The sequence below is a fragment of the Cryphonectria parasitica genome (assembly GCF_011745365.1).
Source record: "Cryphonectria parasitica EP155 unplaced genomic scaffold M406scaffold_7, whole genome shotgun sequence".
NCBI classification, from domain to species: Eukaryota; Fungi; Ascomycota; class Sordariomycetes; order Diaporthales; family Cryphonectriaceae; genus Cryphonectria; species Cryphonectria parasitica.
The window spans coordinates 1,219,866-1,245,850 of NW_024468915.1; the positions used below are offsets into that span (position 1 = coordinate 1,219,866).

Sequence of the window (25,985 nt, forward strand, 5' to 3'; positions counted from 1 at the left end):
GGCTATCAAAAGTCAAAGCGTTTTTTCCCTTCTTTTTAATTTACACTTCCTTCCCGCAAGCAGGATTGTAATAAGACAGAAGACATTTCAATGGCCTTTCTCTTTGTACCTATGTCTTGAAAGATGCCGTTTGAAGGTGCGTTGTGTTAATCCATTTCCCTTCACATCTCTCTCATCGGGCAAAAGGAAGAGATTGCCATATACATGTAAAAACAATACAAGTACTGCGGACAAGCGGCGTCGAGAAAGTGCAGCTTCCATAAGTGAGGCCATAGCAAAGTGACCTCCGGCTTCGCCTTGAGTTGTGGACGTTGGCGGCAGTGCCTCTCATTGCCACATTGCCATGCGCCATAATTGCCCCCGATCTTGCCTCACTGAAAAGGTAAGAGACAAAGTTTATGTAGAAGTCATAATTCACACTCTGATTTGCTATGCCGAAATTCTCCGAGCCTTGGGACTCGTAGTGCCGCTGCAGCGGTATGGCAACTAAAAAGTACACGCTCTATCACGTCGATAGGGTTTTTGTTTTGTCTGATTGCCGCCCATTTCCCCCTGCCCCTCCACCCATCAAACACTCAGCGCATCCATCCATCAGTTCATTTGAGCAACGAACAGAGACCAAAGAAGAGCCCTGCCCCAACATCATCAAGCCTGATGAAGCTTGAGCTGGTTTGATTCGCTTCTTCCCAAAGTCACAGCTGCTCAATCTGATAAACTCGAAAACCAACTGTTGCCTTACTCGGTGAAATGATCAATGTCGGGAGACTGGGAGGGTTGGATCTGAAATCTACAGCTGCAGACGGAAGGTGGCGACCTCGAAAGGCCGCAGGGTGACGGGGTAGTTACCCTCGTCATTCTTCTGCAGCTCAGCCTCGTCAGGAACCTCGTCCTCGAGGATGTTGACCTTGGTGACCTTCTTGACATTCCACTTGGTGCCGATGGCGGTACGGGCGCGGCCGCCGAGGGACTCGTACATGCGCACAATGACGCACTTGCCCTTGCGAACGGGGAGGTCGCCAACGGAGACGTCCTCGTCGTCCTCACCGCGCTTGACACAGTCCAGGATCACGGCGTGGTCACCGACAAGCTTGACAGGGCTGTCATGAGACAGGGCCGCAGTCGCCGGCTGATAGTGATGAGGCTTGCGGACGAGCTTGATGGGTGAGTTGAACTCGTAGCCTGCACGGACAGTGGCAGGGCCCAGTGGACCATCGTGAGGCAGGATTGCGTAGCGGATCTTGTGGGGACCCATATCGGCATGCGCGTCAGGCGCCTTGGGGGCGCGTAGCAGAGACAGACGCATGAGGTTGCCGACGGTGGCGAAACCATACTTGCTATCGTTGAGGATGGAGACACCATAGTTGCGCTCGGAAAGGTCGGCGAACTTGTGATGACAGACCTCAAACTTGGCCATGTCCCAGTCAGTGTTGTAGTGAGTGGGGCGCTTGACGATACCATATTGAATCTCGTAGTTGGCCTCGGTGTTGCGAACGTCAACCGGGAACTCGACCTTGAGGAACTTGAGGTCCTCGTGCCACTCAACCTCGGTCTCGATCTCAACATAGGAAGGCTGTCCCTTGAGGGAAGCGCTGAGTGAGACTGTAGAGACCAGGTGGCTCTTCTCGCTGATCTGGACACGGCTGGACACGGCAACACGGTGGGGTTTGTTCTCGCTGATCTTGCTGTCGTGGACAGAGAGCTCCTTGCGACTGTCGAGATGGTACCACTCCACGTCCCAGGCCTGCCAGTAGAGGGGTTTGTCGTCGAAAATGACGAATTGGTTAGCCTTGCCGCCCTTTGCGAGGACCTCACGGTCGGCCTTGCGGTCATATACAGAGGTGATGACACCATTCTCGACCTTGACCTTGAGCTGGTCGTTCTGCAGGGCGAAGACGCCATCGGACAGCTCCTCGATCGAGACGGCAGCACTCTCTGCAGACAGTGACTCGAGAGGCTTCAGCTCCAGCAGCGGGCCATCGCCACAGGCAACAGCAACCTTGTCGTCAGAGATTTGAACAAGCTGCTGGCGAGGCCAGAACAGGGCGTTGAGAGCAGCGCCCTCCTCCACCGTCGTAGCCTCAACGCGAGAGAGATCCATTGCGGAGGAGGCCTCTGCGATCAGTTTGTGACCAATCTCAAATACCTCAGCATAGAGCTGTTGAATGTTTAGTGTCGTGTCGGCTGGAATAGAAGACTGAGAGAGAAGGTTAAAGAAATCCCTGATTGCCTCACTCACCTTGTCGGAATCGTCGTAGCACATCTCAATGCAGCTGCCGGGCAGGCAATCGTGAAACTGGCACAGAAGGACAGCCTCCCACATCTTGTCGATGCTGGCCTTGGGGTATTGGTAACCCTCGTTGTTGAGGGAGGCTATGGTGGCATAAAGCTCCACGGCTCTCAAAAGGAACTCGGACGCACGGTTGTTATGCTTGTTGTTAGCCTGAGTGGTGTAAGTGCCACGGTGCAGCTCGAAGTAGAGCTCGCCAAACCAGGTGACGAGCTTGTCAGACTTGGGCAGCAGCTGGTCAAAAAAGTCATCGACAGTCTTGCCCATGTGGATGCGAGGCACGGCGCCGGTCCCTGTGGTGTCAGCCATACCACGACAGCGCCGAAGCTTCTCAATGTGCTCAACCAGAGGGCCGCCACCACCGTCGCCCTTGCCAAAGACGAGGAGAGACGTGTGATCCTGATCCATCGACTTGTGCTTTGAGATACTCCGCTTCACGTCGCCGTAGTGTGCATTAGCCGTGTAGGTCTCCGAGGGAGGCATGTGGCACATGACCTGGGATCCGTCTATGGCAACCCAGTTGAAGGTGGTGTGGGGGAAATTGTTGATGTTGTTCCAGCTCAGCTTCTGCGTCAGGAACCGGTCCATGCCGGCAAGTCTGCAGAGCTGTGGAAGCTGGGCGGAATAGCCGAAGGTATCGGGAAGCCAGAAGGTCTTGGAGCGATCACCGAAATTGGCCTCGAAGAAGCGCTGGCCGTACACGAACTGGCGCACAAGAGACTCGCCGCTAGGCATGTTGGTGTCGTGCTCGACCCAGCTGCCTCCGATGGGCTGGAACTGTCCGGCCTTTACCTTCTCCTTTACGCGGTCAAAGGCGTATGGGTAGTACTGCTTGAGCCACTTGAACTGCTGGGCTTGTGAGCATGCAAAGTTCAGCTCCGGGTACAGCTCCATCAGGTTGCACTGGTTAGTCCAAGACCGAGCGACCTTGCGCTTGGTCTCGGCCCAAGGCCACAGCCAGCATGTGTCGATGTGGCAGTGACCAACGCCATAGACCATGGGCTCTTTGCCGCTTTCGTAGACCTCGGCAGAATCAACGTTTCCGATGTACCCCCTGGCGATCTCTCGAGCCTTCAAAACGGAGTCCTTGTCCTCGACATTCAGGACCTCGATCATGCGGGTGATGGTCTTCAGAGCCTCATGCTGCTCCCAGGACTCCTTGGGAAGCTCCCTCGCAGCGTCGCCGATGATCCACATGTCGACGTAGAGTTGGCGCGCCTGCAGGTTAACGGCAACAATGCTGGCCTTTCTCAGTGTGTATGTCTTGTTCGGATCTGGAGGTGAAATACCAGCGCCGTTGCCGAACATCTCATTACAAGCGACCTCGATGTAGAACGTGTGTTCCTTTCCATCACGGTACTCCTCGGGCAGGATCCACTCGGGACGGTCGCTCGCGCTGAAGCCCTGGATAGGGTTTCCGTCTTCCGTCCAGACCATGCCTTCGTTTCCAGCATCCCAATGGAACTCGAGGTGCTCCTTGTCTCGAAGCTCCTCAGGAACGGTAAGCCGGACCTTAACCCAGTGGGTCGACCAAGCCGGTCCGAATTGCGAGCCGACCTTGATGTGGCGGTCGAACTCCTGGGAGACGGCGTCCTCGAAGGTAGGGCGTTCCAGGTCCGGGGCAGCCCACGAATCGAGGTACACGTGAGGCTCACCTGCGGCCTCACCCTCGTTCAGTAGTCTGTCATGGAAAAATTTAGCACATCATGAATGCAGGAGACGACAGGAGCAGGTGCTTCCAGGCGAGAGAGGGAGTGCTTACGCTTGAAGGTTCCACTTCTCATAAGCGCCAGTCTTGTACGTGCCCTCGATGCGATCAAGATATAGCTTCTGAAAGAGCTTGGCGACTGGCTTCTGAACCATGACCGGGTAGTCGGCCTTTGGCTTCAGAAGCCGGGCCATGTCACGCTCACCGCCCATGTTGTCGTTGCTCTCGGAAGAAGCAGCGGGAGCGAGAAGAGAGACTGGCAGAGCTGTCTGCAGGGTGGGGGTATGCGAAACTCCCTTGTGCTCCGAGGCAGGAGCTTTCTCGGTAGTGGTGAGTTTGTCTTTGTCGAAAGTGGGATACTCGTTGTCGTTCACAGCAGCAGCAGCAGAAGCTGGGGCTACACCGTCAATGTGGTCGGCCGCGTCACCGACGCCGCCGGGGGCTTCAGTTAGAGAGCTAATACAGAAGAAAAGAGTGGAGAGTTAGTGGTATGCGCTCTGTAGAGTAAATATCCAACAATTGCAATAGCAATATCTATAGCCCCCAGAGGACTATCGTGCAATGCAAATAATGATTGGTGGGTATATGTGGTGATGGTGATGATGTTGATGATGAAAACAAAGATGAAGGTGAAGCTGAGCTGCAGCAGATGCAGTTGTTGTTGTCTGGGCGGACTGAGGCGAGGATGAGGAGCTGCTGCAGCAGACGACGTAACAAGTAACCCCGGGAGCTACTGCGTAGTGAGGCAATGCGGGCGGAGGGCGTGCCCCACAGGAGCTTCGCCCTCCAATCGAGTCCTCCTCCACCAGGTCGCCATACAACCCAGCCACGTGCCGACGCAACGGATTCCTCGGATTGACCAACCATGGCCGTGCAAGCCGGCCTGCGGTGCGGGGTTCTGTGCTGAGGGGAACTAACAGGGGGGCCGAGCGCTGCTGGCTAGAGGCCTGCCATGCCGGCGGGAATAGGCGGGAAATGCAAGGATGTCAGGGGGTTTGGACGTTTTGGAGGACGCGTTAGGCAGGTGAGAACATGCTAAAGACTCCGCAGAGTAACGTAGCATTGGTATGGGAATTGAGATGGGGATAAGGACGTCGAAATCATGTCAATCGTCAGGGAGCACTTGTTCCAGCGACGAAAGCACAAACATTGTGACAGCGTGCGAGACCAGACAGACCCGTTCTCAATGTACAACGTACCTCATCTTCCTAAATGGTCATGCTTGATTCTCGTGTGGCTTTGTAGATGTTGTGCATAGGCCTTCCCGTCTACAGAAAGCCGAACTCAAACGTGACGAGGAGTATTGGGTACGCGAAAGAGGATGGGCGAAAAGGTACGAAGAAAGGTCAATCGATCGAGCGTTGAGAGAAGATACGAGGGGAAAAGACTGTTATCGAGAAATGGAGTTGAAACAATGCTGCTTAAGTATTGTGTTGAAGGAGAGGTAGGTAGGTGAAGGAATGGTCCGGAACAGATGAGGGAGGGAGATGGTGTCCCAGGAGAAGATGCCGGAAGCTGGTGGAGGAGGCAAATAGCTCTGCCAGTAGACTCCAGTCCAAGTTGGCAATTGAATGAAGAGGATGGAGGTGGAGTAGGATCTGAAGATTGAAGGATGGTGGGGAGAAAGAAAAGGACGGGGCACTGAGGGAAGGGTTGGGCTGAGGATAAAAACTGCCCATAAGCTCCGCAGCAAACGACATAAGGGTTGATTGGTCCACCTCCTTGTGATGACATCGTGATCGTGAGGATGGGGGAGCTTGCATGGGGACTTCAACATCGTCCATCATCGCAGCTTCCGTCCCTCCCTAGCAGCAGGTAGTCCAGGGTCGCAAGCAGGAGGGAGCCATTTCGACGCCTGACCACCTCATCGAGGATAGGCATCATATGCCCCTCAACAGGACCAGGTGCCTGACAAAGGCAACATTGCAATCTGGGAATCTGGATACGGGAGGTGTTCCCGTCTGATTTCCTAGTCCAGTCTGTCAACTTATATCATGCATGCAGACTTCTGCTGCAGAGATATGCTAAAGAATGTCAACAGGGAAATAGTAAGATGTGAATGTGTTGTTGGAGCAAGTGTACTTACTGATCCTCTAGACGGCTGGTCGCCCTTGTTGTGTCTTCAGGGCCAGACCCTCAATGCTCATCCTGCTGTGCGCAATGTAACAGTGATCCATGATCATCATGCAACCAACTTCACAATCATATACAGTGTCTGGGAATTAGTAGAGAAAAAGAAGACCATGCACAGATGAGCTCTCCAGCATGTGTGGACACAAAACTATCACCAGCATCATTTTGTGGTGCAACATAAACAAACTTGATGGTATTTGTACAGAGAACAATGGCCAATGCCAGTATAGTGCTTGTTCCTGTTCTTTACCGGTTCTTGGCCCTCTTCCTGGCTGACTTTTCCTTGTCGTACAGGTTGGCCTGGTGTCCCTCCTCGCCTTGGATCTCCGCAACAAGTCGTTTGTATTTCTTCTCGTATGCCGCATCCTTCTCCTTCTTGAGGCGAAGCTTTTCGCGGGCCAGAAAGTTGGCGTCCTTGCGCAGCTCGCGCATCGCCCCCTTGCGCTCCTTCTTATGCTCTGCCTTGAGTTTGGCCAGCTCCGCCCGCTCCCGGTCCGGATCGTAGTGCTTGTCGGGATCGAAGTCATCCTCGAACTTGGGTATGTACGTCTTGATGGCCAGGGGTCGGTGATTATGCAGCTCTAGTGGCCGTCGTGATAGCGTGGCAACCTTCATAGCGCGCGACAAGTGCGTGGCCGTCCGCTCGGCCTCCTGGAGCAGAGCATCTGGTAGGTGTGTCCGATTGACTTTGGAGGTGAGATGCTTCAGAGTCTTGGCGGCAGGCTCGAAAGTCTCGTGGAAAGACGCCTTTCCCGTCCAAGTTTCGGACGCTGCTTGCAGCAGGGAGATGTTGGCACTCAGAAGCGCGACCTTTAACGATTTTGCCGTCTCGCTGGAGTCGTCTTCCTTCGCCGCTGAGCAGTCATAGCTCTTAAGTTTACGAACTGAGACCCCCTTCGCATTCGTTGTCCGTATGGCGGCTGCTGGTTCGTGAACGGGGAAAGCCCCAAGCTGCGCCCGAGCCTGCGCAGGTGCCAGCGCACAGATCGTGTTCAGAGTGAAGTTCATGACTTCGGGCACATAGCGCTTCGCAAGCTTCTGATACTGTACAGCCAATGTGGACAGATATGTTCCAGTGGCATAATCTGCCAGACTGCCTGGAATCTTCTGGCCTAAGAAGCGTCCCATGGATAGCATAGCCGGCGTGACGACTTGGTGAAAGTGGTCCGACGTTGGGAAGATAGACCCGATAGCTGTCAGAATGTACAGATCTCCGAGGCTCGGATGTAAGGGTCGGTCGTTCTCCATCTCCTCCAGGTATGATCGGAATTCCTTGGCAATTTCGATAGGAAACATTTTCGCTAGAGAATGCACATGTCGTATCAGCAGCTCGAGAACGGCGTAGAGGTCCTCGCCGGAGACGTCCTGCATGTGAGCAATATGCTGTACCAGGACTCTGGAGAAGTTTCCAAGCTTCTCCTTGTTTGTACTCAGAAGCTTGGGGTGGTACAAGGCCCGTATGCGCTGGATGACGGTCGGAACCTTGGAGAGCGGGATGTCCTGTATGACCGCCAGGAATTCAGGGTGAGTCTGCGGGCACGGGAACGTGTAAGGCAGTCCGTCCTCAGCGCGTCCGCCATCTTGGCCATGTTTGGCTTCGCTGAAGACAGCATCCTTACTCTCACTCTCGGTGAGTAGCCCCTTCGTGAACTCGTCATCCTCATCGTCTTCGAATTCTTCTGCTCCCTCAACGTCGCTCTCATCGAATGCATCGTCGTCGTCAACGTCTTCAATGTCGGAGCCACTCGCAACCAGATCATCGTCGATTATGAAGTCGTCCTCATCATCGAATCCGAGCTCCGTAGCTGTCGGCCGCATCTTGATGCCCTTTCCGAGTCCAAAATCTTCGCTGCTGCCGCCGTTGTCTCTAATGATCTCCACGGCTGGTCTTTTGTTGGCCTTGTTGTTGTCGGAATCGTCGTCATCTTCCTCTTCCTCGGAGTCGCGCACTTCCTCGCCTCTCATACGCTTGAGTCTCTTCTCTTCAAGCTCACGGAGGCGATTGGATTGCTCCTCAGCAACCTGTTCCTCAGTCTTCGTTCTCATGGTTGGTTTCGCCCGCTTGTCTGCCACCATCTTCTTGACAGCAAGGTCGTAGTCCTTCTCGAATGCGTCTTTGTCGACGCCAGGGATGGCGATCGCTTTCAAATCGTCCTGCTTTTCGCCGTTCCGTGTTCTTTCTACGTCCTTCCGGTTCTGTCCGAGCAACAGCCTCCGTATGTCCGCCGTCTCCTTGTCTAGCTCCAGCCTCAGATCCTCGTCGTCCTCCTTGGCTGCTTGCCGCTCGTACTTGTGAAGTTTGGATTTGGCAATGACCTCCTCCATGACTTCTTTCTTCGTTTTCTTTCTCTCGGGCTCCTCCTGGTCACCTCCCTCGTGGAGAGCGACCTGGTCCCGCAACCGCTTCAGGCGTTTCCTGTTGTGCTCCTCGAGGTCTGACATATCGGATCCGTCCTCCGAGAACTCCTCGTCGAAGTCATCCAAGAGCTCTCCGTCGTCGCCAAAAGTAAGAGACTTTCCCGCGTGCGTCAGACTGATGCCCTGCGACAGGTCATCGTCCTCTTCCAGGTCGAACATAGAGGTCTTCTTGTGTGCCCTCTGTTTCTCCATTGCAAAACGGTGAGCGGCGGCTGTCTCAGGCGTCATGTTAGGGTCGCCCTCTCCAAACCGTCTGTCGAAGATGCCACCAGTCCTGTTGCGCCGCTGCATCTCGACCAAAAGTGTCTCTTTCCGTCTCTCCTCGCCCAACGCCTTGGCCATTCCTGGACGACCGAGTATCCCCTTTTTCTTCTCGGGCTTGTTGGTAGTGACTTCGAATTTTGGGCCTCGTGCATTTGTCTTGAACTGGAACGGGTTAAACTGCTCGCGGATGTTCTCGAGAGCGGCACCGCGCTGGAGACGTCTGTCGTTCCGGCCGCGCTCATCTTGGGCATTCTTCTTTTTTTGCTTCTTAGATTGTTGCGGTCCGACAATGCCTTGATCTCGGAGAGAGGCCTTGAGCCTCTTGAGCTGTGATGCAGGCATCTTGGAGGAATGTGGGAGGGTGGGGAGTGAGGCAGTCCCTCAGTCCTGGAGGCGTATGGTGTTGGCAATTCGGGGTGTAAGTTGAAAGGCTGCGAAGCTGAGTTTTCAGAAACTCGCATATTCGTTACTTATCGATAGCAGTAAAACTTTTGGCGGTCAGGCGCAGCCGGGGGGCGGGGTCGGCAGAATTCAGCGGATAAGACCCTGGCGGGCCTAGCAACGTCACAGCTCTGATCCCTAGCTTAGCCCGTTCACACCACTACTTACAACTTCAATGTACTTGGTGAAAGGGCTCCGGTCTTGCATACGATTCGACTCCTAACCTTGCGACCAGCTTCACAGCTGGCGCAAAGCACGAGCGCACAATATGTCGCTTCTCAGTCTGGTGCGCGATGATCGCGCGATCCTCTTGGGCTTGACAGCTGCGGCGATCGGTGCGCTTGCTATGATTGACATGGTCCTGGAGCGAGTGCGCGACGATGCGGAGGTCAAACAGCAGCAGCCAACAACGCAGTATATCACGCAGGAGACAGAGGACTCTCTCAGGTCGAACACTCTAGACACGCTTCTCAGTCACTACAACTATGCCATCCGGGATATATCGAGCAAGATCGTCACCGATAGGGCGGTCAACGACGGCGAAACGATAGACTATCTCCTCTGGGGCATCACGCGGCCAGACTACGACGAGCGCCTGAAGTGCCTCCGCACTTTGGCTTATATTACAGATCCCCGTACGATATCCCTTTCTTCTGACACACGAATGTATTCGTTGCGACTTGCCTGAGCCGACGTTCTGGTGATGGCCACTGCTGACAGAGACACAGAAACTGTGCCGAAGTTTAATACCCCGCGCGCGTATGCTGCCTTCGTGCGCTCCCTGGAGTTTTGCCTCACTGACCGGGCGCCCCTCGAGAAGCTGGACGACAAGTACTTTGACGAGTACGGATTGCGCGACATGGCCGAGAAGCTCCCCCTCATGTTCCTCAGCCAGCTCATGCAGAAATACGGATCACAGCAAGCCGTCAAGGCTGGCATCGTGGAGAAGTGGCTGGCGAGGCAGAACTGGGGGGACACACCGGACGAGAGGGAACACAATTTCTTCCAGTATCTATACAAACAGAACCGGATCGTTGAGATCATCCATGGAATCCAACGGTGTCCCATAGGCCGGGAAGCCCTTGCCGAGGCTGGCTTGATGCCGAAAAACGTTTCGGAGACTTTTGGGGTTTTCGCCTCGATCCACATCGAGTCCGAGATCATTGACAACGACCAAGCTGAGCCTACGCCAAGACATATGGAGCAAAGCCCCGAGGAACAAAGGCTGAGGCATCGCCATCGCGAGGCCATGGTGTTGAACGATGGAACGCGCCCACTGGGTCGATCTGACATCATCGAGGTCGAAGACAACGCGCCGCCCTGAAAGCACCTCGGGCGAGATCAGATTTTAAATTCAGGCCGTTGTGGAAATACGGGCGTGGCATTATGTTGTGCATGACTACGGCTTTTATGACAAACATTCAGAACCGTGCTTTGTCAACCAGCCACCACATCCCACCAGATACTGGTTAGCTTCAGGGTTGATTCTCGCGAAGCAATGGCTTCTTTATGCCATGTACATACATCACTCTTCGAAGGGAAGTCTCGATGGCGAGCGTGTATGTCTTACGGAGTTCTCCGGAGATCGACCAAAGTCTATATTCCTCTCGAATTAACACTGAGAAAGAGGGAGATACCATTAACGAAATGGGGTGGAGCACTGTTTCCACCGACTTTGCAGCATTGTTTGGTCTCTCTCGACTGCAGTTAGGGTTGGAGGGCATGATAAACAACATCAATCTCAAAGTACAATCTGTTAGCTGCATGGGATCAACAACTACCCACACCAGGGGAATTTTATCGACAAGACGTTGTCCTCGCTCTCCTTAATCCCAAAATCAGCAACAGAATATTAACTGCAAACAAGACGCTCAAGACTATTCGAGACACAAATCCGTTTACGTAACTGCTGCAAATACGCGTTCGCGTGATACTCGATGTTGTCACTACTCGACGTCGTGCAGTGGCTTTCAGCTCGTCCCTGGCTTGAGTGGCCAGAGCAGTGCTTGACTGCCGTGTGAGTGACACTCATGTCACGGTTGTCAATCTTATTGAATTAAGCTCATCATAACCCAAATTATTTGCGTCCTTCCATAAAGTCTTCATCTTAGTGATTAGAAATCATGTCCCTGTATTCTTAAGAAGAACAAATAGAGTCACCCAGCATTCGACTTGGCTATTCATTGAATTGCTACCACTGTTCGTTTTGTACAACATGACATTCCCAGAGGCCTGAAGCGCATCAATTCCTTGCCTTACCTTCTCGTATTCCAGTGTACGTTTTATCCAAGGAGGTTAGAAGAGCATGAACGCCCCCGGGGGTTAATAAGTGTTTTTGGGTAACATTGCCAATATCCGTGGGCGATAGTCTCAGGAGAGCCCCTCCAAGCCGGCCTGGACCCATACATTATGGTACACAGTACAAAGTAGTTTGTACCATGATGGCCCCAGAGTTTTGCGGGTCCATCCCCATCACTCACTCGGGCCAGCCGGTCTTGTTCCTGTTCCTGCATAAGGGCCCCGTTGGAGATGTTAGCCATCCATCGATTTTCCATTTTCCTGAGGTCGCAGCCCGACGCAACCGAGTCCAGGTCGAATCTTGAACCCCCCCCCCCCCAAAAAAAAGAGGATGTCCCGGGAAAGACCCCGCTTCCCGGTCTCTAATGTAGCCGCAATAAAATCGAGGGCAAAATCTTCTGTTTATCGCGAATCGCAGAAGACGAGCCGTGTGGTTGCACTGTCTCACAAGGGAACGACAACGTGTGCCAATGAGAAAGGAGCTGTAGTATTTTGATATGATTACCGTAGTGCTGCTAGTAATGGTTCGTGTTCATCTCGTGTCCTGCCGTCTTGGCTCTCCCGATTTCCGTTTACTCAAAACACTTTAAAGGAGGTTGTGCAGTGCTTGGTCGTATTAATCTAGTCCTCCCCTGGTCACTCTCTCTCTCTCTCTCTCTCATTCTCCCACGTCTTTGCAGAACTCGACGACAAAATTGCGATCACGTGTCATCCTGGTAGGGTAGCTGAGTCCAGTAGCTGAACATACTGTACTGCGTGCAGATTGTTTGTTGTGCCGTGAGCGTCTGTCTCTGCTGTCATCAAGCACCTGCAGCGCGCATCGGTTGGCGAGGTGACTAGACGAAGGAACTGTGGACTCGAGCTTGGACAGCCAAACAACACAACAGCCTTGTTCTTAGTTGCATATCGCCTGCATCATCATGCCCTTCCACGTTGCTTTTGCTTCGTCCCCAACATAACAAATTCAACCATTAGCGAGGGGCAACTGGCAGTTGGGCGGGATTAGCTGGCCTGTCAACTGTGGACACTGTATTAACATTGGGACTAGCCCGTGATGTCGTCCACGAGAGAAGAGGAGACCCTTGCCCACAATTTGTTCTGCCTGTCAGAATACCTTGACGTCGTTGCTGTCCCTGGTTAAATGATCTTTCTGATCTTCTCTAATAAGACCAATTACCCCCTCTCCATTCCTCATCAACGCGTTGTCATTCCCCTCCTCCCCCCAAGCATTCTTATTACCTCTTCTCCTCGTATACTCAGGCTCTAATTGCTACTAAACCTGACCAAATCTCCGACTTGCCCCTACGGACGACGCCGTTGACGATTTCTCTGCGCCATCGCCAATTTAGATCTGGACACACAGACTCTCGATACGGACCGCGTCGCGCGCCGAAAGCTTCTCTCTGAAGCCCACTAGGCTAGTTCAGTTTGTCGCTCCCGCCGAGCCTCAGGACAAAGGTTCTTGTGTGGTGGTCATCCCAGTGGGGGGGTCGACAGAGAAGAGAGAGAGGCGCAGAGAAGAAAGAGCCTTGAGACAGGGACGATCGTTGGGGAGAGAGCTGTCTCCAAACCCTTAGCTCGACCGCTGGCTTGTGTGTTTGGGGGGCCACGGGCACCCAAAGTCTGGCTGAGAAAAGGGTGGTGATTCACTAGGGTCTCTACCGCTGAAGGGGTGCCAGGGTTCACAGCAGCCAGGGGCCTTCTGAGACCCGCGGTAGAGCGACGGGTAGGATCTCGTTCGGCACCTGCAAGTCGCTGTAAACAGTGGAACCACACACACAGGCGGCGACAGGGGCCCTACATCTTTCCACCCGCCGCTATTCGTCATGTCTTCATCTCAGGTAGCCGCCCCCCCCATTCAGAACAACAACACCACCACCACCACCATCACCACTCCCACCACCCCTACGACGCCACGAAGCCTCCGCAGACCAAACACTCGCAAACTTCCAGGGCCAGGGAGAATCCTCACAGCCTCGACACCCAACCTCAGAAGTGCATACGTCGATTCCTCGTCCACATCCACCCCACCCGTCCCCTTGCTGCAGCGCAAGGGCTCGCAGGCTGCCCTGACGTCGAACTCCCTCGCTACGATTCCTGATGCCTCCGAGATTTACGCCCTTGCCACCTTGAACGGTTCCTCCTCGCCCAACAACAAGATGGCGCCCTCGCCTTTGACACCAAGGGCGGGCGCCGCGTTTGGTGGTGATGTCACGGTGGGCGACACGGTGGACGTCCCTGGTGACATGCAAGGAATGGTGCGCTTTGTTGGCACGATCCCGGGCAAGAAGGGTGTTTTTGCTGGTGTCGAGTTGCGACCCGACTTTGCGCCTCGCGGCAAGAATAATGGTGATGTGGATGGGTCCGTCTGCTCCTTTCAGAAGACTTTACCTGTATTCCCTCCTCCCTATGACCATGTTTACTGATGCACGTTTTGCTCCAGTGTATCCTACTTTACCACAAGCATACCAGGTGCAGGCATCTTCCTCCCGCTGAACAAGGCCGTCAAGCGCGAACCTCCGCCGAATTCCTCTTACTTTCCAATGAGTTCCGTCCCTGCAAACGGTCTGAAGGCCGGCACCCAAAACTCAACAAACTACACCCCACCTACCGCATCTGTGGCTCAGTTCAGCAAGTCGGTCGGACCGGGCCGCGCGTCGAGTCCTTTGGGAAAGAAGTCGAGACCCTCACTCTCCGGGACGGAATCGCCAACACGCAAGCTTCAGGTCAATCCAGGCGCACGGCCGAGCCTGGGCACTCCTGCCAAGAACATGCCACGATACGGAAGTCCAACACAGAACAAGTTCTCCCACAGCGCCCGAGGGCCACCGACCCCAGGCGACCCAGCCAAGAGGGGCATGTTACAGCCAAATCGCAACTTCAGCACGGGGCCGCGCAGCACCTCGGCTCTCTCGGCACAAAGCACAGGGCTCTCTATAGACGAAGAGCACGTGCCTGTGGGCAACGGTATAACGGGGCCCAGAGAACCAGGCAGGCCCTCGTCGGGGCAGACGCAGCACGGTTTATCACGGCAGGCGGCACCCCAGGACGAGGAGATCGAGAGGTTACGCGCCGAGGTGGCAGACCGGGACAGGCAGCTAAAGGAACAGGCAGCGACGCTGGTGGAAATGGAGAGCAGCCTTACGGAGGTGCAAAGCCTCATGGAGCAGGTCGAGCTGCCCGCGCCGGCCCGAAAAGACAGCCTGGATGATAAGGACACGGCACACCTGCGGGCACTTATCAAGGAGAAGAACGAGAAGATCGCGATGCTCACGGCAGAGTTCGACACGCACAGAGCCGACTTCCGGAGTACTATCGATACGTTGGAGCTGGCGAGCTCAGAGACGGAGAGGGTTTACGAGAAGCGCATAGAGGAGCTCATGCAGGACATACAACATATTTCGGAGCGGGAGAGCGATGTGGATGCGGTTGCGACGCAGTTGAAGCAGCTAGAGGAGCTGGTGCAGGAGCTGGAAGAGGGCCTGGAAGATGCGAGGAGGGGCGAGGCCGAGGCGAGGGGGGAGGTGGAATTCTTGAGAGGCGAGGTCGAGAGGACACGCGCCGAGCTCAGGCGGGAGCGGGAGAAGGCAGCCGCCGGCGCGCACGGGACGAATGGATCGGCAAGGAAGACCAACCCGCACTCTTCAAGGAACTTGAGCAGAAGGAGGATGAGATCAGAGGCCTGAAGGCCATCATCCACTCCCTGAGCAGAGACTCGGTGCCTGGCGATGTCGAGCGGCCATCCACGGGCACAGACGACACTGCAGCGAGAGAGAAGCTGGAGCGCGAGGTCGCTGAGCTCCGCGCCCTCCTCGACACTAAGAACAACCACGAGGAGGAGATGGAGCATGAGCTGGAAGCACTCCGCCGAGGCAGCATGGCCACCTTGCGCGGTAACGATCGCTCCTCGGTCCGCGACTCGCGTGACACGGTGGTCCTGGCCCAGGACTCGGATATACGACCGTCCGAGCCGCAGGCGCAGCGCAAGGCACACAATCGCGTGCGGACGCTGGACACAATGCCGTCGAGCGATGGGCTCTCGTCCATCACGGAGCACAGCACCCTCTGGTGTGAGCTGTGCGAGACCTCTGGGCACGACATTCTGGGTTGCACCAACATGTTTGGCAACCAAGGAGGCAAAGACGAGCCGGCTCTGGGCGATGGCGGCGGACTGGCACCACCCACCGACACCGACCATTATAAGATCGCGCCGCTCTCGCCACGACTGCCACTACCACCTGTGCCTCAGCCTGCAAGTAATATTCCAGAGAAGATCAAGGGACCGCCACCGAGCATGATGGATCCGGGCCCGGTGGCTGGCAAGGAGAGCGGTATCATCGACCCGGATGCGTGGTGTGCGCTCTGCGAAAAGGACGGGCACAACAGCGTGGACTGTCCGTTCGAGGATGCATTTTAGAAGACCAAAACATCACCGCTTCCCCCAAAAGGAGACAATCATTCCCTTTCAGCTCTGGATCTAGTCATGGTTTGCTGCGCAACACCAAACACATGACTGGACCGATCGAACACGCTGAGCAAGCAAGCAAGCAAGTATGATGCTATGGGTATTGTGTGTGGAAATAGACGGAAAGTCTCTTGTTTCTTGTCTATTTTCTTTTCTCTGCACTGTCGTGTATTTTATATCCTTTAAATACCCCTTCCGCATGCGATTTCGAGTTCGTACGTGTTTTGTTTGTTCTGTTCGGAATGGAAGAAGAAGAGAGGGTGATTAATTCTCGCTTACTTGATCATCACGATACCAGAATACATCTCTTGTTTATGATTCGGCAGCAGAAAGAAAGAAGTATTCATTATACATTCAACGCATTGGAAAAGCAATTCTCGCCTTTTGTTGTCTCCTTTTGTGTCCGCCAGTGTCTTGGAAAGTTGTATCTTGCCAGCCTCAGTCCAACTCCAGTGGGCAGTTACAGTGATTAGCCTCTAGAGTCAAGCCGCTGCCAAGAGGACCCCTGAAGAAACAGGGCGCAGCAAGCGAACGGCCGCCCATAGCTGCCGCAGCGAGGATCCTTGTACGCTGTCGCGTCATCGCAATTGGCCCGACCTTGTTGTCTTACGAGACACTTCAGCTTTCCTTGCGCAGCGTCGCATCATCCTCATAATCACCTCTTGCTCTCTCTCTCTCTGTGTGTGTATGCGTGTATCCCTCCTTCTCAGCAACCAGAACCCCAATTGGTACAAGAAATATCACCTCGGCGTGGTAATTTATTCGAGAGGGAGCACGAGACGACGGAACCCAGTCAGAATCATCAAGCAGAGAGGTTCCGCTTTGTCCGGGGCGGGCAGCATCATCATTCCTGAAAGGCAGCTGCGCTGGTGGGCGCAGAGTTAAATCACCGACCACGGCACAGACAGGACACGAGCAAGGCCATCAGTCACAATGGCGCAGGTATTCCTCGACCTCGTCACGTCCTTGGGCAACTGCCTGAACTGCTTCCCGGGCTCGCCGACGCTCAAGATCAACAGCCGGAGCTTCAAGATCTTAAGGTTACTAGGCGAGGTATGTTGCCCTCCTCCTCTTCCCTTATTGACCTCTTTCCCCCCAGCTACTCTTTATATCGCCCCATATCCTCTGTCCCCAGCTTACTGACGACCTTGGCTGCAGGGCGGTTTCTCCTACGTCTACCTTGTCCAAGACACCTCGACCTCGGAGCTCCTCGCGCTCAAGAAGATTCGCTGTCCCTTCGGCGCCGAGTCCGTCGCCCAGGCCATGAAGGAGGTCGACGCCTACAAGCTCTTTGCCAACACCCCCGGGATCATTCACAGTGTTGACTATGCCATCGCCGAGGAGCGCGGCGGCGGCGAGGCCTCCAAGACGGTCTACGTGCTGCTGCCCTACTACCGCCGCGGGAACCTGCAAGATCTCATCAACGCCAACCTTGTCAACCACACCAAGTTTCCTGAGAAGAGGCTCATGCAGCTGTTTCTGGGCATGTGCAGGGCGCTACGGGAGATGCACGTGTACAAGGGTGCGGGAGGTGGAGGTGGCGGCGGTGGTGCTGGAGGAGGTGAGCGGATGGAGATGCGCGTCAACGGGGTGGATGAGAATGTTGCTGCGTTGAAAGATAGACCGCAGAGGGGGAGGGCGGCGGCTGGGGCCGATGAGGATGATGAGGCGGAGCAACAAAGGCCGTTGATGGGCGAGGAAGGTGTCCCTGCGGGTGAAGTCAAGAGCTACTCGCACAGGGACATCAAGCCAGGTAAGAAGGACCTTTCTCTTTCTCTCTCTCTCTCTCTCTCTCTCTCTCTCTCTCTCTCTCTCTCTCTCTCTCTCTCTCTCTCTCTCTCTCTCTCTCTCTCTCTCTCTCTCTCTCTCTCTCTCTCTCTCTCTCTCTCTCTCTCTCTTCTTTCACTGCAGGTAAAACCACGCATGGCCGCCGCCGGATCCCAAAAGCTGACATGATTGGGGATCTTCAAAGGAAACATCATGATCGACGACACAGGGGCTGCGCCGATCCTCATGGACCTTGGGTCCATCGCCGTGTCGCCCATACCCATAACATCACGGTCGCTCGCCATCGCCACCCAGGACACCGCTGCGGAGCACAGCACGATGCCTTACCGTGCGCCGGAGCTCTTCGACGTCAAGACGGGCGCGGTGATCGACACCAAAGTCGACATCTGGTCACTGGGCTGCACGCTGTACGCGTGTCTGGTTGGCAAGTCGCCCTTCGAGATGCGCAGCGACGAGACGGGCGGGTCGCTGAGCATCTGCGTGCTGAGCGGCGACTGGCGGTTCCCGGACGAAGGGCCTGGGGGTACTAAGAAGAAGGCCGCCCCAAGGAGGCAGGGGACGAACCTGAGCCAATCTGGGGCTGCTGGTGGTGGTGCTGCGGCCGCCGAGGAGCTGGTCATCAGTGACCCTATCAAGGAGGTGGTGAGGAGATGTTTGAAGGTCGAGCCTAGCGAAAGGCCGGATATGTAAGTCCTGACCTCATGTTTTCTTGTTCTTTTCTTTTCTTCTTTCGGTACTTTTCTTCTTCGATCGAGTCTGTGGACAGGACACATGCTGACCTACATTGGCACACAGAGATGAGCTGATCCAAATGGTGGATAAGGTGGTTGAGGAGCTGCCAGAGGACGACTCAGCGTGAGAGAGATAAGAGAGGATGAGAAATAGGTCTCGAGGCTGGACCCGACTTGTGTTGTAAATATCCCATGTCAGGCTTTTTCTGTCATTGTGTATTTTGGCGTTTACATGCGATGGGCGAGAGATGGGAAAGGGCCGAGATTAGAAAAAGTGACCCTTGAGATGGATGAACCATGAGAGCACAATGACAATCTATCCCACTTGATCATCTCTGGAGTATAGTTTTGCACAGCTTGCGCAAGGTGAGACACTGCGATGTTTGCTGTTGATTTGCGTTTCCTCGCCGATCACCCAATTTGGTATCTGAAAGACAAAAAACACAAAGGAATATGAGTATTTGTACCTTTTAAACGAAGGCAGTTGCAAATGCGAGCATCTCTGATTTATTCTTACTTGCTTTGCGTTGGTTGCGATATGATAAGTGTATTATTTGTCGCCGTCCCCCATCTCGTCCCGAGGAAACGTCATGCCTGATTCTCGCGACTCAACCCAAGCAACCTCTCTCTGTCTCTACTTTCTAGACCCTCTCAACTTTTTCTCTCCCACCAGACCACATCCACAACGCTTACCTTCACTTTATCTTGATGATGCATTTTCATTCATAAGTGAAACCTCATATTTCCATCATCTCAAGAATACATGTTTCATGCCCTGTTCCCACTTTCTCCACGCGCCCTGAGGAGCTGTCCTCATCCCACTCAGCAATGCGCCACTTCAGCCAAGCAAGAAGACCTCCACCACGAGGCTTCGACAACGAGGAAAGTGACCACACCTCCAGATCCCCTTCGCCACTAGGAGGAGCCAAACACCCCACAAACAACCCCTCCAGAGGCACAAGTCAAGAGAGAAGAAAAAGCGAGGAGGCGGAGGAAGAGGAAGAAGACGACTACCTCACAATGGCCCTCCCCACCGAAACCCAGACCCTGCCCGAGACCTCCCTCCAGCGCCGCCAGCGCCTCGCCAAGGAAGGCCTCCGCCGCGGCCGCGTGCCCTCCAAAGCCGAGCTCGCGGCACAGGAGCGAGAGCGCCGCGAGGAAGGGCTCTCGAGGTCCCTGTTCGACGCGCCTGACTCAGCTACCGGCAGCAGCAGCATCACCGTCAACAGCAGTAGTACCACCACTGGGCTCAGCATCGCCAAGAAGTCCAAGGGCCTGGCGATGATGGCCAAGATGGGGTTCCGGCCTGGGACGGGGCTGGGGGCGGGCGGGACAGTGGCGAGGGTCGAGCCGTTGCGGATTGAGGTGCGGGAGGACCGGGGCGGGATTGGGCTGGAAGGGGAGAGGAGGCGGAAGCTGGAGGAAGCGGGGGCGGCGGCGGCGGCGGCGGTCAAGAGGCCGCGGCTGGATGATGGGGGGGACTATAGGGTGCGCATGGCCAAGGAGAGGGACGCGGCGAGGAAGGAGAAGCTTGTGCTGGCGGCGCAGAAGATCGCAGAGCGGATGGATGAGGACGAGGAGGGGGACGAGGAGGCTGCGGGTCCTGACAAGGAGAAACGAAGTGACAAGGACGATGATGAACGACAAGAAGGGGAACAGAAAAAGAAGAAAGGCTCCACAAAGCCCTCCTCCTCCTCTAAACCCCTCCAGTCCATCCCCGTCCTCTACCGCGGTCTCGTCCGCAACCGCGAGCAGGCCGAGCGCGACAGGCGCATGCGCCACGACCTCGAGACCAGCATGGGCACGCTCTCGTCCAAGCTGCCCACCTACGACGACGACACCCTCGACAGCGATGACAAGCTCGCCCTCGGCAAGGACATTACTACGACGACTACGACGACGACGACGACGACGTATATGCCCGCGGACGATCTGGACGAGGAGGACGCGGAGCTAGATGGGTTCGAGGCGCTGGACGTGGATGAGAGGCTGGGTAGGCTGGTTGGGTATCTCCGAGAGAGGTACTTGTATTGCTTTTGGTGCAAGTTTAGGTATCCTGACGAGGGGATGGAAGGGTGTCCTGGGTTGGAGGAGGAAGATCATGATTAGAGAGAGGGGACGATGAAAAAGGATTCAATGGATGGGATCACTATGATATTACTTTGTCTACAGAAAAAGAAAATCAAGTCAAGCCCCCAGAATTCAAGACAAAACTACAATTCATCGTTATTGGCTTGGGGATATCATCTCACTTGGAAAAGCAGCCTCTCATGTATGTGTAAGTAGGAGTTCTTGTCAATTCCGCAAGGCCGTGTATCTTCTTGCTATCAAGCAGCCTTCCCAACTCCGTACAACCTAGAATGACAGACAGGTATTGCTGTTAAGCCATGGTATGCAAAATCCATCCCAGTCCCATGCCCCCACCCCAACAAAAAAAAAAATTCAAGGTAATCGTCGCTGTACATGAAAACCTCGTCGTAGACCACCTTGTTCACACACAAAGTCTTGAAAATATCTCTCTCTCAAAAGTGTTGCCTCGGCTCGCGGTTAGCGAGAAGAGCAGGGTTAGAATGGTAAGAAGAAGAAGAAAAAGAGTAGAAAGGAGAAGAGCCAGGCCGCCAGCCGTCTCTCTCTCTCTCTCTCTTTAATGCCTGTCATATTTCTTTTCAAAGCATTGCTCTTATGCCTATTTGGTGTCACTCGTGCTCTCACTGCGCTTTCTCTTCAGGCTGCCCTTGCCCGTACCGTGCACGGCCTCCTTGGAGTCGACGTCCTCGACATAATCTTCCAGCTCTTCCTCATAATCCAGGTCATCGTCATCGTACTCCTCATCCCCTTCCTCGTCCTCCTCCTCGTCGTCATCGTTGTTGTCCTCGTCCATGTCGTAGTCCTCTGGCCCATAGCAGCCGAACCTGTCCTCGGCCTCGCTGTCGCTCTCGCCGTCGCTGTCGTCCAGGTTCAGGGCGCCCAGGAGCGGCACGTCAATCTTGGCCAGCTGGCTCTTGATCATCTGGTCGGCCACCAGGAACAGCTGGTGGTCCTTGTCCGGCACCACCTCCTTCTCGACGTCAAACTCCCTCTCCTCCCGGTCCAGCAGCGCATCGTCGCGCATCCCGTTGTTGGGCGACAGTGCCGCCTCGGGGATGTCCATGACCCACTTGCGCACCACCTCGCCCTTGGTCGGCACATTCCCGCCTCTGCCGCCACGACCGCGCCGGGCTGCTGCCGCCGAGTTCTTCTCGCGCAGGCCCCTCCGGAAGGACCGCTTGTTGCGCTTCCGCCGGCGCCCAATGCGGTCCCGGATGTACCAGGCCACGACGAGCATGGCGGCCTGCATCATCTCCTGGCACTTCTGGCGGTGGGAGGTGGCCCAGGTCTGGCAGCGCTGCTGCTGGTAGTTGAGGATGGCCTGGCAACGCTGCTGGTAGTAGGCTGCCATGCGCGATACCATCTGGATATACTTGGGGTCACCGGCCAAGGAGTTGTCAAGGAGGTTGGGGTGGTTGAGGAAGGGATTCTCTGGTGGTGATGAGTGCTGTTGCTGGGTCTTTTGTTGTTGTTGTTGTTGTTGTTGTTGTTGTTGTTGGTGTGGTAGTGGTGGGGAAGACAGTGGTGCTGGTGTTGGTGCCGTCACCGCTGTTGTTGTTTTTGGGTGGTGCAGCTGTGAGTCCTCGACCTTGGTCGCCGAGCTGTCTGTGGTGTTTGTCGACGAGGTCCGGGTAGAGGAGGATGAGTTGCAGCACGGCTGCTGTGGTGGTGATGATGGTGAGGAGGAGGATGATGATGAAGAGATGCCCTGCTTGTTGCTGCTCGTCTGAGCCTGAGCCTGCGCTTGAGCCTGAGCCTGAGCCTGAGCCTCTGCCTCTAGAGCCTTTGCCTTCTCCGCCTTCTCGCGCAACAGCTGCTGCTGCTGAAAGTGTTTCTCGAGCAGGGTCGGGGCCTTCTTAACCACAGGCGCCTCCATTTCTTTGGCAAACGATCTGAATAACAAGGGGTTCGTGATGCCTGCTGCAGGGGCTTGATTCGAGGTGTGTTTGAAGAGAATCTTGTGGTCTGGGGGTGAAACGGAGAGATGAGGAGAAGAAAAGCCCAACATGATGGGAAAAGTAGCAGCGTCCATTGTGCACACACAAGGCCAGCTTAGGCCGAGTGTCGAAGAAAAGAGAGGGTGGGGGAGGTGGGTTGGTAGGAGGGTGTCGTTGTGCGGGAAGCTGGGTTGCAGAAATGCGTGTAAGTGCCCGCTGTTCCCGAAATAGGAGAAACAAGGCTCTGAAGTGGTCTGATAATCGCCGTTTCTGGGGCCACTCAGCCGGTCGGTTTCGGTGTGTTTGTTGGTTTCTCTTTCCCTTCAACTTTTGTTCTTTTGCCTGCAATAAGCGACTTCTTTCACTGGTCCGCAGATAATTTGAATGAGGGACACAGGAAAAAGTATTTTCAGGAGGATGGAAGACAAAGGTAATAAAAGATAATAAAGGGAAATGAGTCTGTGCGAAGCTGTGTGAAACTTTTCAAGACAGTCAAGGGAGTAGTCTCATGAATGGTACAGCCTTTTCAAAAGGAAACACATGGAAGCGGGGAAAGGAAGAGGGGGGAAAAAAAGAAAAGAGACTCTCTTCCAGGTGGGATACTTGAGATTCAGTATATATTAAGGGAGATCAGGGTAGAACAACAAACAGCAACAGAGAGACACAGAGAGCCAGAGAAAGAGAGGAGAGAATACTGCACCCCGGAGTGGTAAGTGGAGCCACGAGGGCGTCAGCTCGAATACCCAGGGAATGGAATGGCACAACATCAGATAGGATCCAGAAGGGTGATATGATTACCTACCGAATCGGATGAGGCATGAAGAAGTAAGGTTCGTACCTAACCCCGGAGCTGGCCCTCGACTGGGCCCCAGCCAGGATGGGTCAGATGTAAGTGGTATGGGAAGCGAAATGGGCAGGTTGACCAGACTAAAGCAGCAGACGGGACGCCCTAAACCCCAGAATAACCCATCTACTATGGTAGAAAGGGCCTGACACGGCACCACTGAGGTGGCGACAGGGCACTACCGCATGAGAGAGAGCGAGCCCATCGCGATCCTCCATCCCAACCCTGCACTTTCCCCTCTCCCCTCCCTCTCCCTCTTTCGTATGTTTCGTATTTTCTTAATCTCCTCCAGGCTCGATTTCTCGCTCCTTTTCACGACAGCCGGACCAGGCGAGAGGACCAGGAGGGGGCGACAAGATGGAGGGGGGGGGGGAGTAGATGGGATGGAGTTCCTGTGGAGGAGGCCAAGGAGGAGAGCGACAAGGGAGGAGACGGCCCCAGAGAGACGGTGTTCGCGCTGGATCCTCCCCATTTAGACCCCGGCACCCGTGGTCAAAGATCATCGAACAGCTGGCGGGTCCCGCAGCAGAAACAGCAGAGCCGCGAGGAGGAAACTTTCGACATGTGGTCAGGATGTCGTGAGGGCGGGCGATACAGGGAAGTTCGGCTGGGGAGGGGGGGAGAGGGGGAGGAAAGCTTGTCAGGGTCGAGGTGTGGTCCAGCAGGCGGAGCTTGGGTTAAAGAAAAAGAAAGAAAAAAATAGTGGTACGACGGGTGATGGCAAAAATGCGGGAATCGGTCGATACCGGCCCCCAAGCCCTTGCACATCCGCCCACAACAGCCTGTCAGCGGCGTGGCAGCGAGGCTACTGGGCCGCCATTGGCCTACCGAGCGCGAAAGAGGGCCACAGGGCCTGTCAGACAGCACCTGGACCCCAATCAGAGCACTAGCTAGGCCCCCTCCCCCAACTAGGCCTTGCCGTTAGACCCTTATTGTTAATCCTCCTCTCCCTGGCCCCCTGTCCACTCCCTGGCCCCGAAATCTTTCGATCAAATATCCAAGACACCCCAGAATGACCTCAACGATGGCCCCGAAATCTGCCTTGGTCATGCTTACCAAAACTTTGCCCACAAAACCTCCCCCCTCCTTCCCTCCCCTGGTCCTTGACCTTTTTGTTCTTTTCGTCCGTTTCCGTGGGTTCCCGGTCTGCCAGTGTAAGATGCGGAGCCGTGCGGGTGCCGTCCGCATGAAGCCTCTATGGCCGAACGCATGCGCTGGAAACCTGAGCAACGTGGTGTGGTTGCACCTCAATGATCACCGCATTGCGCGGCGATCCGTGATGATCTTCCCGTTCCTTTCCGTGGCTGCTGCTGTTGCCTTGAAGCTGCAGTGTAATGCGAGATTCCCCTGGGGCCAGGCACCCAGAAGGCAGATCTTATGTCAGGACCGTTTTGTAGTAGTAGTAGTAGTAGTAGTAGTAGTAGTAGTACAAGGCGTAAGGCGTGCGTTCCTGGACGTGTGGCTTTAGGGTTCATGCACGCCGAGGAAGAGAAGGCCCAGGTGGCATGGTGGAACTGCATCGTCGTTTGAGTCGCGTCACTTGCACTAGGTTATGTAATCAGCCGCGCCTATCGTGACGTTTTGTCAGAAAAGAAGACTGGGCAGGGGATGGAATGCTCCGAGTTCTTCCTGATCCATACCTAGTCTGGTGGAAATTGGGATGACAATTCGCTACCGGTCTAGAGGGACAAAATGGACAGATCGAAGCCTGGGGTACTTTGAGATTCAAGATGGGGTTTGGGGTTCTAGTAAGAGTAGATCGAGATTTGGAGGGAAGAGAAGTGTCAAACTATAGCTTGGCTAGTGCCAGTGCGGCAAAGGGACTGGGCCCTCACAGAACACACGGCCTTCCAGGCCAATTTGTGGCCTCATACTGGATCGAGAAGGTGCTTGGACGACTCCGGACCTCTCAGCATTCTGCATGGCCCAAGATATGTGTGCCCTGGACCGCGCCGCCTTCCAGCACCTCTGTTTGGGACGGAGTAAATCGAGATGGGGCCCACAAGCAAGCCAATACCTGCCGACTATTTTATGATTCAAATACAACCAGGTCGATATATGCTTTAGCTAAGCCTGCAAGGGGTTGGGAGTGTTCAAGCATCGTGAGAAGTATGCTAAATGAAACGGGACGCTAACGAGAACCAACAAAAGATAAAAGAGGGGGAAGTAAGCAGAGGAAACGAACAAATGCAGTAGCCAGGTACAGTCCAACCGAAAGATATTAATAAAATAATAAAAAAGAGACAAAAACACATGCATCTCTTGTTGATGCCCACTATCAGAATCGAACTGATGACCTTATCATTACTAGTGATACGCTCTACCACTGAGCCAAGCGGGCTACTTGTTCATGACTAACTTGTATCAAGCAATACCTATATTCCTTATGGAATCTCTCGCTGTAACCCTGTAACTTTCAACCCTGGTGTGCTGTCAAGCTTGACCTCATTTGGAGATGGAAACGTGAGGTGACCTTTCCTCGAGATCTCCCCACAACATTCATTCTTTCCAGTTCAGAAATTCCTTTGACTTTTTTTTTCGTGTTGTTTTACGAAGCGGTGGTGTGGGGATGCATTGCGTCTA

The 25,985-nt window shown here is 54.7% G+C and overlaps 8 protein-coding genes and 1 non-coding gene across 9 annotated transcripts; 4 read left to right on the forward strand and 5 right to left on the reverse strand.

Annotated features, from left to right (window-relative positions):
- Positions 1-406: 406 nt before the first annotated feature.
- M406DRAFT_107877 (family 38 glycoside hydrolase) lies at positions 407-4,575 on the reverse strand. The gene is made up of 3 exons (XM_040915271.1): positions 4,050-4,575; positions 2,237-3,968; positions 407-2,155 (listed from the first exon to the last, which is right to left on the reverse strand). The coding sequence occupies exons 1-3, from the start codon at positions 4,205-4,207 to the stop codon at positions 788-790; spliced, it is 3,258 nt and encodes a 1,085-aa protein (XP_040773387.1). The 5' UTR covers positions 4,208-4,575; the 3' UTR covers positions 407-787.
- A 608-nt stretch (positions 4,576-5,183) lies between these two features.
- Positions 5,184-5,714, reverse strand: M406DRAFT_103137 (uncharacterized protein; the record flags this gene model as incomplete). Its single annotated transcript, XM_040915048.1, has 1 exon — positions 5,184-5,714. A coding segment is annotated over one exon (435 nt), but the record flags the coding sequence as incomplete, so codon positions are not given.
- A 660-nt stretch (positions 5,715-6,374) lies between these two features.
- On the reverse strand, positions 6,375-9,152 carry M406DRAFT_264793 (Nop14-like protein; the record flags this gene model as incomplete). Its single annotated transcript, XM_040917694.1, has 1 exon — positions 6,375-9,152. The coding sequence occupies one exon, from the start codon at positions 9,150-9,152 to the stop codon at positions 6,375-6,377; it is 2,778 nt and encodes a 925-aa protein (XP_040773389.1).
- Positions 9,153-9,519: 367 nt separating this feature from the next.
- Positions 9,520-10,575, forward strand: M406DRAFT_263652 (uncharacterized protein; the record flags this gene model as incomplete). The annotated part of the gene is made up of 2 exons (XM_040917605.1): positions 9,520-9,886; positions 9,974-10,575. The coding sequence occupies 2 exons, from the start codon at positions 9,520-9,522 to the stop codon at positions 10,573-10,575; spliced, it is 969 nt and encodes a 322-aa protein (XP_040773390.1).
- A 2,800-nt stretch (positions 10,576-13,375) lies between these two features.
- M406DRAFT_341643 (uncharacterized protein) lies at positions 13,376-15,966 on the forward strand (the record flags this gene model as incomplete). Its single annotated transcript, XM_040921687.1, has 3 exons — positions 13,376-13,911; positions 13,993-15,094; positions 15,175-15,966. The coding sequence occupies 3 exons, from the start codon at positions 13,376-13,378 to the stop codon at positions 15,964-15,966; spliced, it is 2,430 nt and encodes an 809-aa protein (XP_040773391.1).
- Positions 15,967-16,710: 744 nt separating this feature from the next.
- M406DRAFT_92794 (uncharacterized protein) lies at positions 16,711-18,661 on the forward strand (the record flags this gene model as incomplete). Its single annotated transcript, XM_040926232.1, has 4 exons — positions 16,711-17,067; positions 17,173-17,767; positions 17,987-18,488; positions 18,598-18,661. The coding sequence occupies exons 1-4, from the start codon at positions 16,948-16,950 to the stop codon at positions 18,659-18,661; spliced, it is 1,281 nt and encodes a 426-aa protein (XP_040773392.1). The 5' UTR covers positions 16,711-16,947.
- Positions 18,662-19,523: 862 nt separating this feature from the next.
- Positions 19,524-20,642, forward strand: M406DRAFT_220993 (uncharacterized protein; the record flags this gene model as incomplete). The annotated part of the gene is made up of 2 exons (XM_040915581.1): positions 19,524-19,711; positions 19,787-20,642. Coding segments are annotated over 2 exons (1,044 nt in total), but the record flags the coding sequence as incomplete, so codon positions are not given.
- Positions 20,643-23,310: 2,668 nt separating this feature from the next.
- M406DRAFT_103138 (uncharacterized protein) lies at positions 23,311-24,032 on the reverse strand. The gene has a single exon (XM_040915049.1). The coding sequence runs from the start codon at positions 23,872-23,874 to the stop codon at positions 23,581-23,583; it is 294 nt and encodes a 97-aa protein (XP_040773394.1). The 5' UTR covers positions 23,875-24,032; the 3' UTR covers positions 23,311-23,580.
- Positions 24,033-25,671: 1,639 nt separating this feature from the next.
- M406DRAFT_t101 lies at positions 25,672-25,743 on the reverse strand. Its single transcript has one exon. It is a non-coding gene; the product is annotated as a tRNA-Thr (tRNA).
- Between the last annotated feature and the right edge of the window lie 242 nt (positions 25,744-25,985).